The sequence below is a fragment of the Lynx rufus genome, unplaced genomic scaffold (assembly GCF_022079265.1).
Source record: "Lynx rufus isolate CCGP_SWC_20201006 ecotype Redwood Valley unplaced genomic scaffold, mLynRuf1.p SCAF_1, whole genome shotgun sequence".
In the NCBI taxonomy this organism is placed as follows: Eukaryota; Metazoa; Chordata; class Mammalia; order Carnivora; family Felidae; genus Lynx; species Lynx rufus.
Window position 1 is genome coordinate 72,356,459 of NW_025814823.1, and position 16,181 is coordinate 72,372,639.

Consider the following 16,181-nt stretch of genomic DNA (forward strand, 5'->3'; position numbering starts at 1 on the left):
ACTCAGAGCTATGCTGCTCTGCAGTGCCCTCTTCTGGCTCCAGAAGATACTGACAGTCACCTGAAATGATCAAAACAAGGAATACAGAAATCAATCAATTTCAGGATAAGTAATTTTAGATCTGAAGTTTAAATTACAGGTAAGGCAGGTGCCAGTAAATGTTTCTTCTGGATGTAAACACATCAGACATGTAGGACTTAAAGGGAAGGGTATGGATGACATTACACGGAGTCTGCACTGAAGAAAATAAAAGATTAGTTGAAAAAGCCCTTTTTGGTGGTTTTCTTTTGTTTGTAAATCTAATACATCCAACTCCAGAAGACCAACATTCTCTGACTGAATTATCAAAAATACATTTAAACATTAAAACAAGAGACACCTGGGTGGCTCAGTCAGTTGAGCATCCAACTCTTGATTTTGGCTCAGATCACGGTCTTAGGGTTTGTGAGTTCGAGCCCCACATTGGGCTCTGCACTGCACTGACGGTGTGGAGGCTGCTCAGGATTCTCTCTCTCTCCCTCTCTTTTTCTGCCCCTCTTGTGCATACGCTCTTTCTTTCTCTCAAAATAAATAAACTTAACGAAAATTAAATGTTCAAGCAGCACAGAGATTTTTTTTGTCTTAAAAATTTTAATTTAAAAGGTATTTCCAGAACTATGCACTTTAACGTGAAATTCAGGAGGTTCAAATTTGCAGTTATTTGTGGTTGAATAATTCGGAGCTGAAGGACACAGCAATGGATGGATCTCACTGATTTTCTGGCAATTTCTTTAACATCTTTTAATCTACAGGTACACCTCCTGCCTGCCGCCCCCCTCCCCCAACCATAGTTGAAGGACCGGGGGCATGTCACCTGGAGCTTCCAGGAGTGTGGATTTTCCCAAGTGCACATTCATGCCATAGTTCACATGTTCCTCTGTCTTCTATACCTCTTGCAAATTGGTAGTTGAACCCAGAGTCTCATCTGGCTCATACGTGATGGTTTTGGCAAGACCACAGGTGGTGGTGTAGCTTTTCATCAGAAGGCACACAATGTCTGATTGTTCCTCTTTTTGTGATGTTAGTAGTATTGATGTCTATTGCTTAGATCATTGATTCATTCAGTTTCTAAAATTGACACTTCTTTCTCATTTATTAGTTGGAACACCTTTATAATGAAGTACTTCCTCTCATGCACTATTTGGTTACTCATTAGTACAGTTCATATAGAAAAGGCAAAGTAAATGTTGATTCTTTACCTTTACTTATTCATTTTTTATGTAATTAATTGGTTTTCTATCATCCTCTGAAGGTGACCAATTAGTTGTTTCAAAATGTCATTATTGGGGCACCTGGGTGGCTCCATCGGTTAAGCGTCCAACTTCGGCTCAGGTCATGATCTCGCAGTTTTTGAGTTCGAGCCCCGCATCGGGCTCTGTGCTGACAGCTCAGAGCCTGGAGCCTGCCTCAGATTCTGTGTCTCCCTTTCCCTCTGCCCCTCCCCTGCTCACGCTCTGACTCTCTCTGACTTTCAATAATAAATAAACATTAAAATATTTTTTTTTAAATAAAAAAATAAAAATGTCATTATTGACTTAAGGACTTAAATATATTTGGTTTCAATCCATTACAATCATTATCCTCATGTGAAGTCAAAGAGCATTGGGAGATTTTTCAAAATGGCTCATGGGTTCTTTTGGCCTGACTTTAGTAGTCTTTGTCTAAGCTTCCTTGTTATTAGTATGGCCAGATATCCCTAGCTCATCTTGTATATGCTTCCTATTCCAAATTACCATTTTTCTCCAAAAAGCCTTGGTTTATTTATTGAAAAATGGGTTTCAAGAACACAATTTAGTGATACTCTGTTTCGAGGTCACTGTTTCGAGGGCTTGGCCTGATTTTATTCTGATATTTTCTATTTAAATTCAGGATTCTGCACTTTTACCTAATCTCTTCCATACAACATCCGTATCTCTTCTGTTTCTGTATCCTCCAACCCCACATCAAAACTCTTGATTATCAAATATACAGAGATAACAGACATTAGACTATCTGCCAATTACTCATTATTTTTATTTCACATTTCATAGGCACTAGTCTTAGCATTACAATACCTATTCTAACACAATACAACTAATGGATATTTAAAAAATGCATACATTCTTCCCACTTTCCTCTCATTTGTACACTTGTACCATACTCATATTAGCAGAGCAAATAGATATTGCATATTTTTCTCTTTATTTTAATCCTCATGTGGTCCTAGTCATACATAATTTAAGAATGTTTGCCACCTGTTCTTATGTTAATGTCTTAGGGTCATTTTTGGAATTCATTTTGGTTGTTTGAAGCATGTTTTTTAGTAATTTCCTCAGGAAAGACTCATAGGAACAACATTACTTACATTCTTACATCTTAATAGTAGTTGTTTTCTTTTCTCCTTTAAACTTGAGAGGCGGTTTTCCTAGACATAAGAAAGCTGGATGACATATTCTTTTTCTGGGTATCCTATATATGTGATTCTAATTTCTTCTGACATAAAGCATTCCCGTGAAAAAGTCTGATGGTAATCAAATGTTCTTCCCTTTATAAGTCACTTATTCATTTTGAGCTGATACCTATTTTTGTTTTGTTTTATTATTATTATTATTGGTTTTAAGTTTTTATTTAAGTTCCAGTTAGTTAACATGTAGTGGAATATTGGTTTCAGAAGTAGAATTTAATAATCCATCACTTACATATAACACCCAGTGCTTATTACACCCTCCTTAATGCCCATCCCCTAACCACCTCCTCTCCAGTACCCCTTAGTTTTTATAGTTAAGAGTGATATATTAAAGATATATGTTAAACATATATATGTATATATAATTTTAAGTTATTACATTATACTATTATATTATAATTATACTAATTATAATATAATGTTATAAAAATATATACTATATATAATACATAAAAATATAATATAATAATTAATTATAATATAATAAAATAATATATTAAATATATATATGTATATATAATTTTTTAAGTCCTGTAATTTGTCTGCAATATGTCTTATTTTTGGTCATTTGTTATTGATGTTTTCAGTTCCAATATATAGCTTCAAATCTTTTTACATTTCAGGAAAGTTTAATGCTGTTCTGTGCTATGGCTTTTGTTTTCTTCTTTCAGGATCTTTATAATACAGATCTGGGACCTTCACTGAAATTCTTTGATTTGTCAGTTTCTTTCAAATCATTTCATTTCTTTCTTCATTTCTTTTTGATGTCTTCAAATTTCCTCTTTTTTACTTTCTAGTTCTCTAAAGGCATCATCTGATGTATGTAATCACTTTATGTTCTGCCTAGTTTAGTCTTCATTGCTTTTACTAATATAGTTGACCCTTGACCAATGCAGGGGTTAGGAGCACTGACACTCCATTCAGTTGAAAACACACACATAGCCTTTGACTCCCTCCCCCCCCCCAAACTTAACTGCTAACAGCCTACTGTTGACTGGACACCTTGCCAATAACACAGTCAACTAACACATTATTTTCTATGCCATATGTATTATATACTGTATTATTACAATAAAGCAAGATAGACAAAAGAAAATGTTATTAAAAGCATAAGGAAAATACATTTACAGATAGTACTGTGCTGCATTTGTCAAAAAATCTGCACGTAAGTGGATGTGCACAGCTCAAATTCATATTGTTGAAGAGTCAACTGTACTTCTTTCCTGAATTCAAGCACCTTATGTATGAATTTCTTACTTTTGTTGCTATTCTAGTCTTATGTAATCTGTATGTCTTTTTAAATTTTATTTATTTATTTATTTATTTATTTATTTTTAATTTACATCCAAGTTAGTTAGCATATAGTGCAATAATGATTTCAGGAGTATATTCCGGTAATTCATCCCCTATGTATAACACCCAGTGCTCATCCCAACAAGTGTCCTCCCTAATGCCCCTTACCCATTTAGCCCATCCCCCCGACAGCCCTTCCAACAACCCTAAGTTAGCTCTCTGCATTGAACAGTCTTTTATGTTTTGTCCCCCTCCCTGCTTTTATATTATTTTTGCTTCCCTTCCCTTTTGTTCATCTGTTCTGTATCTTAAATTCCACATATGAGTGAAGTCATATGATATCTGTCTTTCTCTGATTGACTTATCTCGCTTAGCATAATACCCTCCAGTTCCATCCCCATATGTCTTTTAACTCATTTTCCCATATAATGCTACAGTTTGAGCCATTGGTAGGTAGGTCTTTAGGGTAAGTTTCACTCTATTGGGACAGTATTCTGCTCCTTAGTCTTTGTCTCTTACAATTCTTGTAGGGAATTTGGCTGTGATAAATTTCCATTGCTCATGCTTACACACAGTTTTCCTGAACACCTTAGTATTTCCTTCTAGCTTCAGAGTGTCTTCTGTGGTTTTAACATAGTGAACCATATGGCAGCCTTCTTTCTGAGATTTCCTGGCTTTGTTATGGGGAGCAGACACCACCAATTTTATCTGGATCTACTTTTCCCCTCATCACTCTTGTCACTGGCCTGTCAAGTTTGTTTCCACTCCTGGATGTTTTTCTTTGTGTGGAGCTAGGCAGGTGTGGTCCAGTCTCAAAGACATTACATGCCCTGTAACTAACTTGGCTTCCTCCCCAACAGCACCAATACTATGTGTTATACCCCAGATTCATGTGTTGAAGCTCTAGCCCCCCAGTGTGAAGATATTAGGAGAAGGGGTCTCTGAGAAGTACCTATGTTTAGAGGAGGTCATGAGGATAGTGCCTCATGATGGCATTTGTGCCCTCAAAAGAAGAGGAAGAGACCAGAGCCCTCCCTCTTTCTGTCATATGAACACGCAGCCAGAAGGCAGTCATCTGTGAACCAGGAAGAAGAACCAGACACCAAATCTGCTGACACCTCGACCTTAGTTAGGCGGTTTTCCAGCCTCCAGAGCTCTGAGGGATAAACGCTTGTAGTTGAAGTCATCCAGTCTGTGGTATGTGTTGTAGCATTCCAAACAGACCAAGTCACCTTGCAAACCATGCGGCTATTGTTTTGTCTACAGCTGCTTTTACTTGTGGTTTGTGGATTACCTAATTTTGTTGTAAATATTGTCTATGGAGTTTGGTTGTTATCTAGCTATTCTATTTACTTAATTCAAGGAGAATAAGAAAACTATGCCAATGCTTCTATCATTATGCCGGAAGACTCCTTACATATTTTTTGTTGAATTTTAATGCAGATTTATCATTTTTATTTGTCTTTTCAAAGAACAAAATGTTAGTTTTACTAATATTACTTATTGCTTCTTTTTCCCCTATTTGATTAAAATATACTTATTTTCCCCTTCCACTGTCTTAATGTTTTCTTGGTTGGTATTTTAATAAATTCTTGAGTTAAATATCTGGATGATTAGTGCCAGCCTCTATTCTTTTGCTAAATATGCACTCAAGGGTATAACTTTCCCTCTAAAAATGCCTTTGGTTGCTTCTCATAGGTTCAATCTACATAGTGTTTATTAGTTTTCAGTTCTGGAAACTTTTTATTCCCATATGGTTTCTTCTATGCTGTCTAAATTATTTAAAAGTGATTTTTATTTTTTATTAATTTATTTTTAATTTTTTTAACGTTTATTTTATTTTTGAGACAGAGAGAGACAGAGCATGAACGGGGGAGGGGCAGAGAGAGAGGGAGACACAGAATCGGAAGCAGGCTCCAGGCTCCGAGCCATCAGCCCAGAGCCCGACGCGGGGCTCGAACTCACGGACCGTGAGATCGTGACCTGAGCTGAAGTCGGACGCTTAACCGACTGAGCCACCCAGGCACCCCAAAAGTGATTTTTAAACTTTGAAAAGTGTTGGTGTTTTCTGGTTGTTATTTAGTTTCTAATCTTATTACACTTCCATTAAATAATGTCTTTTCTAGCATAGTGATTTGGTTCATGTTTAGAATTCCTTTGTGGTATGTAAGTGGTCATGTTTTGTAAATCATTTAGGTGTGCCTCAATCAAAATATGTGCTCTTGGAGCGCCCGGGTGGCTCAGTCAGTTAAGTGTCCAACTTCTGCTCAGGTCATGATCTGAGCTGGTGACTTTGAGCCCCATGTCGGGCTCTGTGTGGACAGCTCAGAGCCTGGAGCCTGCTTTTGATTCTGTGTCTCCCTCTCTTCTGCCATCCCGCACTCATGCTCTCTCTCTCTCTCCAAAAAAATAAATAGAAAATTAAAAAAAAAAAGAATGTGTGTTCTCAAGTCGCTAAATGAAGAACTGTATAAATGCCCACTACATGAAGCTAGTCAACTGTGTATTTCAAATATTCTAAATCCTTATTAGTTTTCTTGGCTCTTTGATCATGTGCTAAGGTATCCTACACATATTTGTAATTTAATTTTTTTTTTAAATTTTTTTTTTCAACGTTTATTTATTTTTGGGACAGAGAGAGACAGAGCATGAACAGGGGAGGGGCAGAGAGAGAGGGAGACACAGAATCGGAAACAGGCTCCAGGCTCTGAGCCATCAGCCCAGAGCCCGACGCGGGGCTCGAACTCCCGGACCGCGAGATCGTGACCTGGCTGAAGTCGGACGCTCAACCGACTGCGCCACCCAGGCGCCCCTGTAATTTAATTTTCAAATTAATACTCATGGGTATGTGTTATTATCTCTTTTTCACAGGTGAGAAATCTGACAATCAGAAATTATGTTGTTTAGGTCACTCAAATTATAAATTAAAATATTATAATTAAGTCTAGATTATGTAGCTCAATGTTCAAATCTCATCACTAAACCACGTGTATCTAAAATGTCACAAGGCTTAACAGTATAAAAAAAGGATTTTCCAAACTATACTGTAATACAATGCTGTTTATTTGACATGAAAGGTTTGGTTTATACATATAACTTGCTCTTATCCCAAATCTTATGCAAGATCTAAACTAGTACATTTTTCCTTTGTTCCGTACGTATATGCATACCTGATTTTCAGAATAATGACCCTGAAGCACTAAAGGAGATCAATAACTTTTCTCACCTATTAATACCAGTATGATAAGAGTATTTATATTTTACATTTACTGATTGCTGAAATCTGGGATCCATCACAACTTTCAATTAAGTAGAATATTAATTCATTTATTCAACCACCAGGGAGTAACCCTAGACTATCAGGGAATAGTAGCTTCCTTTGGAATACTGCTGCGCTTAGTCTGAACACCTGTATTCTCTGGTAACCTCCTTCAAAATGAAGCCATTAGTATTTACTTGAGACAGAAAACCATAGCTATTCTAAGTATTCAGCTCACTTTTTCTGATTTGGAGTTGTTAACAACGTATTTCTGTTTGTAACTGAGAAAAAGTTTGAGAGTCATGTTTTTCCTTTTTTCATTTTGCAAATATTAACAGGCTGACAATAAATGGAAATGCATTTATAAAAACATATGACCATAAAGCACAAAACCATGGTCCAATGAACAGGGCTTGATGAATGTCATTTCTGCTGGAAAGGTGTAGTGTAATTATTGTAATTAGCTGCTTTATTGAATAAGTCTCCCACATAAAATGTCATAATTGGAAATAAGCAATTACTTAAAATTACATAGGTTGAAGGTGGTAGGTACATCATTCAGCCGTATTTTAATTTTTCATGCACCTGTGAACTGAAAACTAATCCCATGGCGCATAGGACAGATCATGTGTACGGCAGGATGTTTCTATAAAATCAACTTTTTATAAAATTGACATTATGCTTGGAAAGGAAGAATTTAAAAGGTGATTAGTGTAGGCAGCAGCAAAATTAAAATAGTCACATTACAATGTATGCAAAGGTGAGTACTGTTATAATAGCATGTTATGAAGCTTTGAAATATGCTTTAGAATGTGGATTTTGTGAAAAGGGAGTTTTAGATGATGGGTCAAGAGTTTTGATCTTGTTATTTCAACATTATAAATTCTGAACCCTGAAAAAACACCAGACATAAAAATTTAAAAATATATAAATATGTACACACACACACACACACACACCCTTCACAGTCGTCCTTTGGGGCCAAGGGCACCCATACCCATTGATTTCTGCTCTGTGTGTGAAACACCTTTTTATCTTTCTGTGAATTCCACCAGATCATAGGCTCCATATGGTAAGGCTGGTGGATTCTTTGTCCACTACATTTCTCTCCACTGTCCAGTACTGCCTGTAATTTGTTCTTGAAATGTATTTACAGAATGAATACATTGCTTAATATTAGAGATGACTCTTTTCTGTACTACATTTTTTTTTCTTATGAAGTGAATCCTTGAAATAACAAATGTGAATCAGGTAAAAATTACAAAGGAAGCCTATTTATTTTGAAATGCACCAATTCACTTGATAGGAAAATCTTGTGAAACTAGAAACCAGATGATTGGAAACTTAATTGGTTTGACTGTTTTTGCACTAGATTGCATGACAATGTTTTAGTCACTCGAGCTTGTGGCATTGGAGATTTGGCCGAATCTCCAACAACTTACACATCAGCTAGACCAGTGTAAGGATGCTGATGATTCAGAAGATGAGGGAGAACCAGTATCATCAAAAACAGGTATGCTCAAAGTACGCTACCTACTGGTGGGAAACCATAATATACACTATAATATATACCTAAGCATATCACTTCATGCTTAGAGCTCATATAGACAAAAAGACAAAAACCAAAAACCTGCAGAGATTAAAAAAAAAAAAAGAGTGGATTTATGATTCTGGGAGAAAATGCCAGATGCTTTTAATCATGCAGGTGTTTGTGAATTTAAAATCCCAGGCACTCTGGGAGCAGTGCTTGCTCTCCAATTATGATTCAATTGTATTTGAACTTTAGATCCAAATATACCAGCCCCAGCAACAACTGTAACACATTGGGATCGGTATTACACTTAACGGAAAGTAAAACTTAAGAGTAAATTATACTCAAAAGAGAAGAACATTGAGACAGGGGAGTTAAATGTAACTTTCACAGATAGGCTTAGTTGCAAAGTCAGCTCTGATCATTGCTTTGGAGACAGCACCAAAAAATTGTGGTTAAAAGCCTTCTGTATTATCTACAGATGATGCTTGATCCTAGATGCATTTACTTTTGAACTTCAGTGGATGTACACCTAAGGAATGCGAAGTACTTATAATCCCAGACCCAAAATGATTATACCACTAAATATTCTGCAAAAAGAATCACTGACCGGGAATTTCTCCTCTTGTGTTAGCTGACGGCAGGACATGATTTTTACCTGGACCCCAGCTCACTGTGTGCATAGAAAGGGCCTCAAGAAATAACTGAAATGAAAAGATGTGCACTCAAACTCAGCTGTACTTTGATCTCAGCACGAAAACATACTGCAAAGGCCAATCAAAATGAAAGAAAAAGTTTTCATTTATATTTTGTATCTTTTTGTTTCCTCTCCATTATTGTGAATAAATGGACGATCAATCACCTACTAATGCACTTGTAAGCTAAACACGGAAGTCCGGAAGTCCAGAGAGTTTTCACATTCTGTCTGGTGGCTTCTTCCCTCCCCCCCGACCTCATGGTTTGTAACTCTGCTATCCGGCCCCTGGTGAGGTGGTGATGCCGTGTAATCTCCCACTGTCCTCCTAGAGATGCGTCTTGAATAGCACCGCGGAGATGCTAAGCTATTATTTTAGAAAATCCTTTCAGAAGAGTAAAAGCCCTAAAGATGAAAATAGGCTGTTCTTCCGCACCCCCCCCTTTTTTTTTGGTGAGTAAATGTTCATCCTGAAAATTATAGATCAGTTAACTTGCTCTGTATGTAGTTACTGGAACAAATCATCAAACACTCTATAATCACACAGAAAAATACAAAATGCTGTCTGGCAATCAACAAGGCTTTGTGAAGAGTAAATCTTTCCAGAGCAATTTAATTTACTTCTTGAGAATCTGAGACACTATGTAGGCAATGAGGGTAGTAACTGAAATATCACAAAAAATCAGACTAAAAAAAATCATATTCATGAGCAATAAGGAAAATAAATCAATAATTAATATATTGTGCTTAACTAGACTGTTAGAATTGGAGGTTAATTTGTTTCTGTAAAAGTCCTTTGTCTTGACTGATGAATGTAAGTCTATTTGCTTAGTCTGAATTCATGGTATGGTTTAGTATCGGTAATCTTTTTTATCTGGTGTTAGAGGCACGTGACATAAGCTATGCCAGTGCAATGCTAGGCATTTAACATATTATAATCTATTATTTAATCCTCATGACAAACACTGAAAATAAGAATTATCTCTAGAGATGAGGATCTGAACCGACATCACTTATGACTGTGACTGGTCATAATCACCATTCTACTCTGCTTCTCATGAAGTTACGTCAAGCATCTTCGGCGTCCTGTGCTTTTCCACAGGCTTCCCTCTCTGCCTGAAGCACCTTCCTCCTACAATGCTCAAGATTCCTGCTCCTGTAAGGGATCCTGTCTCAGGTTCCTGCAACAATTTTTACCCCCCTGCATTTACACGTTTGTCCCCACGAGACTAAAAGCCCCTAAAGGGCACTGCTCACATTTTGCTCAGTGTTGAATTTTCAGGGCCCCAAAAGAGTGCCAGAGGAACAACAGATGTTCCATAAACGTTTGCTGAATGACTGAGTGAACCTGAAGACTTATGGAAATGAAAAGGGCCAAGAAAACATAGTAATTACTTGTATCACTTCCCTCACTTTGTACATGTGTTAGCTGATAATTGTGGAGGCTTACTGTGGAACTTGCTGTATATGCTTAGCAGAAAGGAGGCAGGTAAGACAGAGGCAGATGTTGCCCTATTGTCAGAGAAATACTCTCTATTTTTTTTAACTTTATTTATTTATTTTGAGAGAGACAGAGATAGCATGAGTGGGCCAGGGGCAGAGAGAGAGAAAGGGAGAAAGAGAGAGAGAGAGAGAGAGAGAGAGAGAGAGAGAAAGAATCCCAAAGAGGCTCCATGATGCCAGCACAGAGCACGATACGGAGCTTGAATGCACGAAACTGTGAGATCATGACCTGAGCTGAAACCAAGCTCAGGCTGATGTGAGTGTGTAGTTCCCTCATGTTCTCCACATGCTGTGAGGTTTTGACCCCAGAAAGGGCACAGCAGCCAAGACAGCAGGGCAGAAGGATTGGCGAGCTCAGCTAAAGGGCAGAGAGAGTCGCCAGTTCCAGCCACAGTGCAAACCTTGACATATGGAGACGATTCACCTGTGAATGGGCTGCTTTTATTACCAGGGCTACTGAAAAAGCACGTTCACACCTCAGTTTACTAACAAACACTCTAGTAAAGAATCCCAGGGTTTAGTTTCAATAATCTGGACAAAAAATGGGTAGAAAACCATTGCCCGATTTCCTTCTGCTTGGAAAGTACAAACCTCCTCTCAAGAGATGCAGGTTTATCCTTTAACCAGGAGAGGGAACCCCTGGCCAACGCCCCAGGTGTGGGAGAGTAGGAGGAGAAAGGAATGAGGAAATTAGCCTTGGGAATGCCATTTTCTATGGAGTCTGGAAGGGCAGCCATTCACCACAAGGGAGAGGTTGGAAAGCACTGTTTCCTGTCTTTTTTTTTTTTTTAAGTTTATTTATTTATTTTGAGGGGGAGGGGGCAGAAGGGGGGAGAGAGAGAGAGAGAGAGAGAGAGAGAGAGAAAGAGAGAGAATCTGAGCAGGGTCCACACTGTCAGCGCAGAGCCTGATGAAGGGCTTGATCCCACAAACTGTGAGATCATGACCTGAGCTGAAATCAAGAGTCGGACACTCAACTACCTGAGCCACCCAAGTGCCCCTCTGTCTTTTTCCTTTAGGATCTGCAACAACAACTTAAAGATTTTATGTTTTTGCTTATTGTTTATGGGGAGAAGGACAGGTATTTTAAACTACATGATAAAGGTGATCAGGTCCCTGCAGCATAAGATTGCCATGGAATTATTTATGGTTGTTCAAAGCCAAGGTCATAACTCGGACAGTACCCTGCCCAGCATGTGCCTTTGTGCCTTCATGTTCCTCCAGTTGCATAACCAAAACCACCCCCACTGTTCGTTGTCGTGTTTTCTTTTTTATCCCTTAACTTATGATCTTCATGTTCCTGGGGACTCAGTATTTTCCTTGACACGAGGTCAGCTTTGTGGGACTCAGAAGTTTCTCCTTACAGGTCAGCGTTAATGGAAAAGTTTTACTTTAGTGTTCCTTTTTTTCATGTCATGGGAATCACTGTTAGACCGGCCTCACATTTTCTTTTTATTTCTTACTACTCTTTGAGGAAAAACAGCCTCAATCTGTGCCGTACCACGCTGGAGAGTTTCTTCATATAGAGAGAAAGCCCTTGTCATCCACTGGACACTGCCAGGCATTTCCAAAGGCAGCTGGGGCTGTCACAGAAATTTCCAAGTGCTCGCCGAAAAATATTTTATCAGAAGCTACGAGGGGTATGGTCTCTGTTCAGGATTTTTGTCATGTGCTTATGTAATTTTATGTGGCTTTAGGGTTTTTAAGTAAAAATTTAAAAAAGGCTTGGCATGTTTACAAATACAAATACTAGACTGCTTCCTCTTCAATTTCTGCTCCCCTGGGGCATCCTCATGCTGACATTCGTTAAGCGGGCTTCTCTGTGTCGGGTTTTCTGGGCTAATGGCACTCAACACAGACAACAAATCCCAGGTACTTCTGAGGACGGCCAGGAAGCGATGGCAGCTGAAGCTGCAAACACTGGAACGTCAAAGGAGGGAAGTTGACTTTCCCTGCAGCCTAAATAAAGCCAAGGCTTTAAGAAGCAACAGTAGCGTGGGTAAACCTTCTTGCTGCTGCCATGCTAGGGTAGTGGCTACTGAGATGAAGAGAAAATATGTTCTCTACACCCCACCTTCCCAACTGGAGCATGTCTCCAGAGAATGGAGCTCACAAGGAGATAAATAATATTCTCCCAATTGTAGATTATCCAGATATGGGCCAATGAAGCTTGCCTGGGGTGAAGGATAACCTAACCATCTCTATAATTTTCCTGGTACCAGATCAGATATTGTGTGTTTGAATCAACCAAACTTATAGATTGGGGAATGCCTGTTGTCATCAAAAAATTCTAGTATCTTCTATTAATTTTTTTAAAAATTTATTTATTTATCTTGTGAAAGACAGAGAGAGCTGGGGAGGGGCAGAGAGAGAGGAAGAGAGGGAGAATTCCAAGCAGGCTCCACATGGTCAACGTGCAGAGCCCAAATTGGGGCTCGAACTCATGCAAACCGTGAGATTATGAACTGAGCCGAAATCAAGAGTCGGATGCTTAACTGACTGAGCCACCCAGGTGCTCTAGTTCTGGTCCCTTTTACAATGCTGAGTGATTTACATACCACTGAGGAGCAGTGCCTGTGCTAGTTCATTATATTTTAGGATATTATGAGAAAGGCACAATTGTACGATAATGGAATAAAATTGTAATTGTTATCTTACTTTCAGTTAGTTAAAAATAACGTGAAATGAGAAAGTAGACAGAAGCGACAAAAATATAAGGACATTGAAGAAGTCAGAAATGGCATCTGAAATTCTCAGACAGTGATCTAGCACAGGGATCGCTAGGGGAGGGAGATGGTGGGCACCCAGAAGGGTGATAGGGTGTTCCCCCCTTGGAACCCCCACACACCTGCCAAGAATCTTTATTTTTTTCCTCACCAATTTCAAAATATTTTGTTCAGAAAGTGTGAGAAATGTCGTATTTGCTTTCAGAGAGAAAATAAATGATCAGGGACTAATTTCAATTTTGTGTTTCCAGTGGAATAATGTTATTAGTGACTTAAAAGAGCATGTTGTGGATTTATGCCCACTTGGGGCATAACGGCCACCAGCTCTCGGCATTCTTTGTGGAGATGGCTGGTCACGACAACCACAGCCCAGGCTGGGGGTTCATTCCATACCTCTGGCTTAAAGTCTGCATTTGAAATAAAATTTAAAAATAAACATTCTGTGTTCTAGTATGTAAAATGCGATTTCACACTGAGTGGCTGAAACCAGGCCACTATCCCTCCACTTGATTGTCCACTAACACATGCAGTTCCTCGTGTATGCCCTGGACACAGTATTGAATGAAATGTAACAACTGTGGACAAGAAATGTGACAAATTTAATATTTTTAAAAAAACAGCCAAAGTCTTTACTGAGGGTTAAGAATATTGCTTGTATGTGTACACACGCATGCAAACGCACATTTTGTGGGGTTTTTTTCCACTCAAAATTTAAAAGCAAAGAAAAATCTCAGTTGAGATCAATTCAGTGGCTTGGAAGATATAGTGGAATAAATATTTCAAAGCACAGAATAAAAGCAGAGCAACGGCAATAATGAGGGAAAAAGTAAGAGGGAAATAAAGGGCCAGATGGAAAAGTAATAATCGAACAAATAGTAAATGAAAATTTCCCTGACAAATATCTCAGTCTGCAAACTGAAAAGACTCCCCATTTGGGGCAGTTCTGATGAGAAACGACATACAAAGTATATCCTGGTAAGGCTTCTGAGCCCCAGGGATACGTAGAAAGTCTTAAAAGCTCCCCCAAACCAGAAAGCCTACCTGCCAACCAACCAACCAACCAACCACCAAAGAAAAAACTAACTATATTCATATGAAAAAAAAAATGACAGTGGCATCAGACTTGTCATCTACAACGTTGGAATCTAGAAGAGAGAGAAATAGCATCTGTAGGTGACTGAAAGAAAATAAACAGGAAGAGACATCGTACAAGGAGTTCATTATTGTAACTGAGAACAAAATCACTGGGCTGCAGCACATGATGAGTGCTGGGAGAGTTAGAGGGGAGAGGTGGGAAAGGGCAGGAGAAAAGCAGCAGAGGGGAAAGGCACTCTGTGGGGAAAGGCTAATCCTCGTGGGATGGGAGAGCAGGGGAAAGAGGATGAAGGGGCTGGTATTTTATTTTCACGTGATAATGAGAAATATGTATTTGATTCTAAGCAACAGAAAAAGGGTGGCCCCAATTTAATGGAATAAAAAGTGAACCAGGACTTTCAAAGGAAAACGCCTGCAAGTGAACCCTAATGTTTAAGATCTGTTACAAACTCTGTAACTGGTCATTCATTTTCTAACTGTGGAATCCGAGGGAAAAAATTCCCTATCAACTATTGAATGATAGATAGATCACAACATGATTAAGACAACACATAGCGATAATTGCCACCACATACTAAGCACTTAATAAGCGGTAGTTATGTTGACTGATTTTTTTTTCTAATGTTTATTTATTTTTGAGAGAGAGAGAGACAGAGTGCAAGTGGGGGAGGAACAGAGAGTAGGAGAGACAGAATCTGAAGCAGGCTCCAGGCCCTGAGCTGTCAGAGCCTGATGCATAGCTCGAACTCATGGACGGCGAAATCATGACCTGAAACTTAGACACTTAACTGACTGAGCCACCCAGGAGCCCCTTGACTGATTTTTATAGGAACCTCCTCTGGTTTTTCTCCCTAGTGTAATAACTGGAATAAACATGGTCTCTTGAAAAAGCAACACACAGGCCACCCTTAAACCGGGCTGACCGCTGGCAATCAGAACACTTCTGCAAGTAAGAAAATGCAGGGTTGGGACGCTCTCTACCCATCAAAGTCACAGGGCTGCTACCTGGCACGGCTCAGAAGCTGACGTGTACAAATGCAAAACTGAAATTCATAAATAATACCAATGTCAGGTTTAACAATTTCTTCTACAAATAAAATCATTTTCTTCATTATTGTCCTGAGACCTTCGATTTCAGGACCCCATAGAGCCTTGTAATTATGTAAAACATACGTGCTTAAGAAAACTTTGGTAATTTGAAGCAGTGGATTCTTACTTTTTGGTCAATGTATTTGTTGTCTTCTATCGCGGACCGTTTGGAGTGATCGCAGGATGAGGAAGAGGTGGAAGGGAGGCTCCGTAACAGGCAGCAGGTGTCCTGTTGCTGGCGATCGATGAACTGCTTCATGAAACTCTCCCTTTGCAAAGGAAGTACATACACACACATCAAGCATTGTTAAATAAAATGGAGCACGTGGTGGCGTTTTACACCTGTGCATTTGCTTGAGCTATGATAGGGTGACAGAAGTTCAGAGAAAAAAACACCCAGGACATTCACTTTCTAATGTCCCCTCTTTGTAAAGGGAGCTTTCCTACTATTCTTCATTCCTCATCTTATATTCTAATAAACTTTTGCCTGCTAAAAAAGAAAGAAA

The 16,181-nt window shown here is 38.8% G+C and overlaps 1 protein-coding gene across 3 annotated transcripts in view; it reads right to left on the reverse strand.

The window, feature by feature from the left end:
- The window catches only part of NALCN (sodium leak channel, non-selective), a 298,095-nt gene that overhangs the window by 69,992 nt on the left and 211,922 nt on the right, over positions 1 to 16,181 (reverse strand). For all 3 annotated transcript variants that reach the window (XM_047081619.1, XM_047081611.1, XM_047081602.1), the window contains one exon: positions 15,803 to 15,944. In XM_047081619.1, the coding sequence (XP_046937575.1) occupies positions 15,803 to 15,944 (142 nt within the window). The remainder of the gene's footprint in view (positions 1 to 15,802; positions 15,945 to 16,181) is intronic.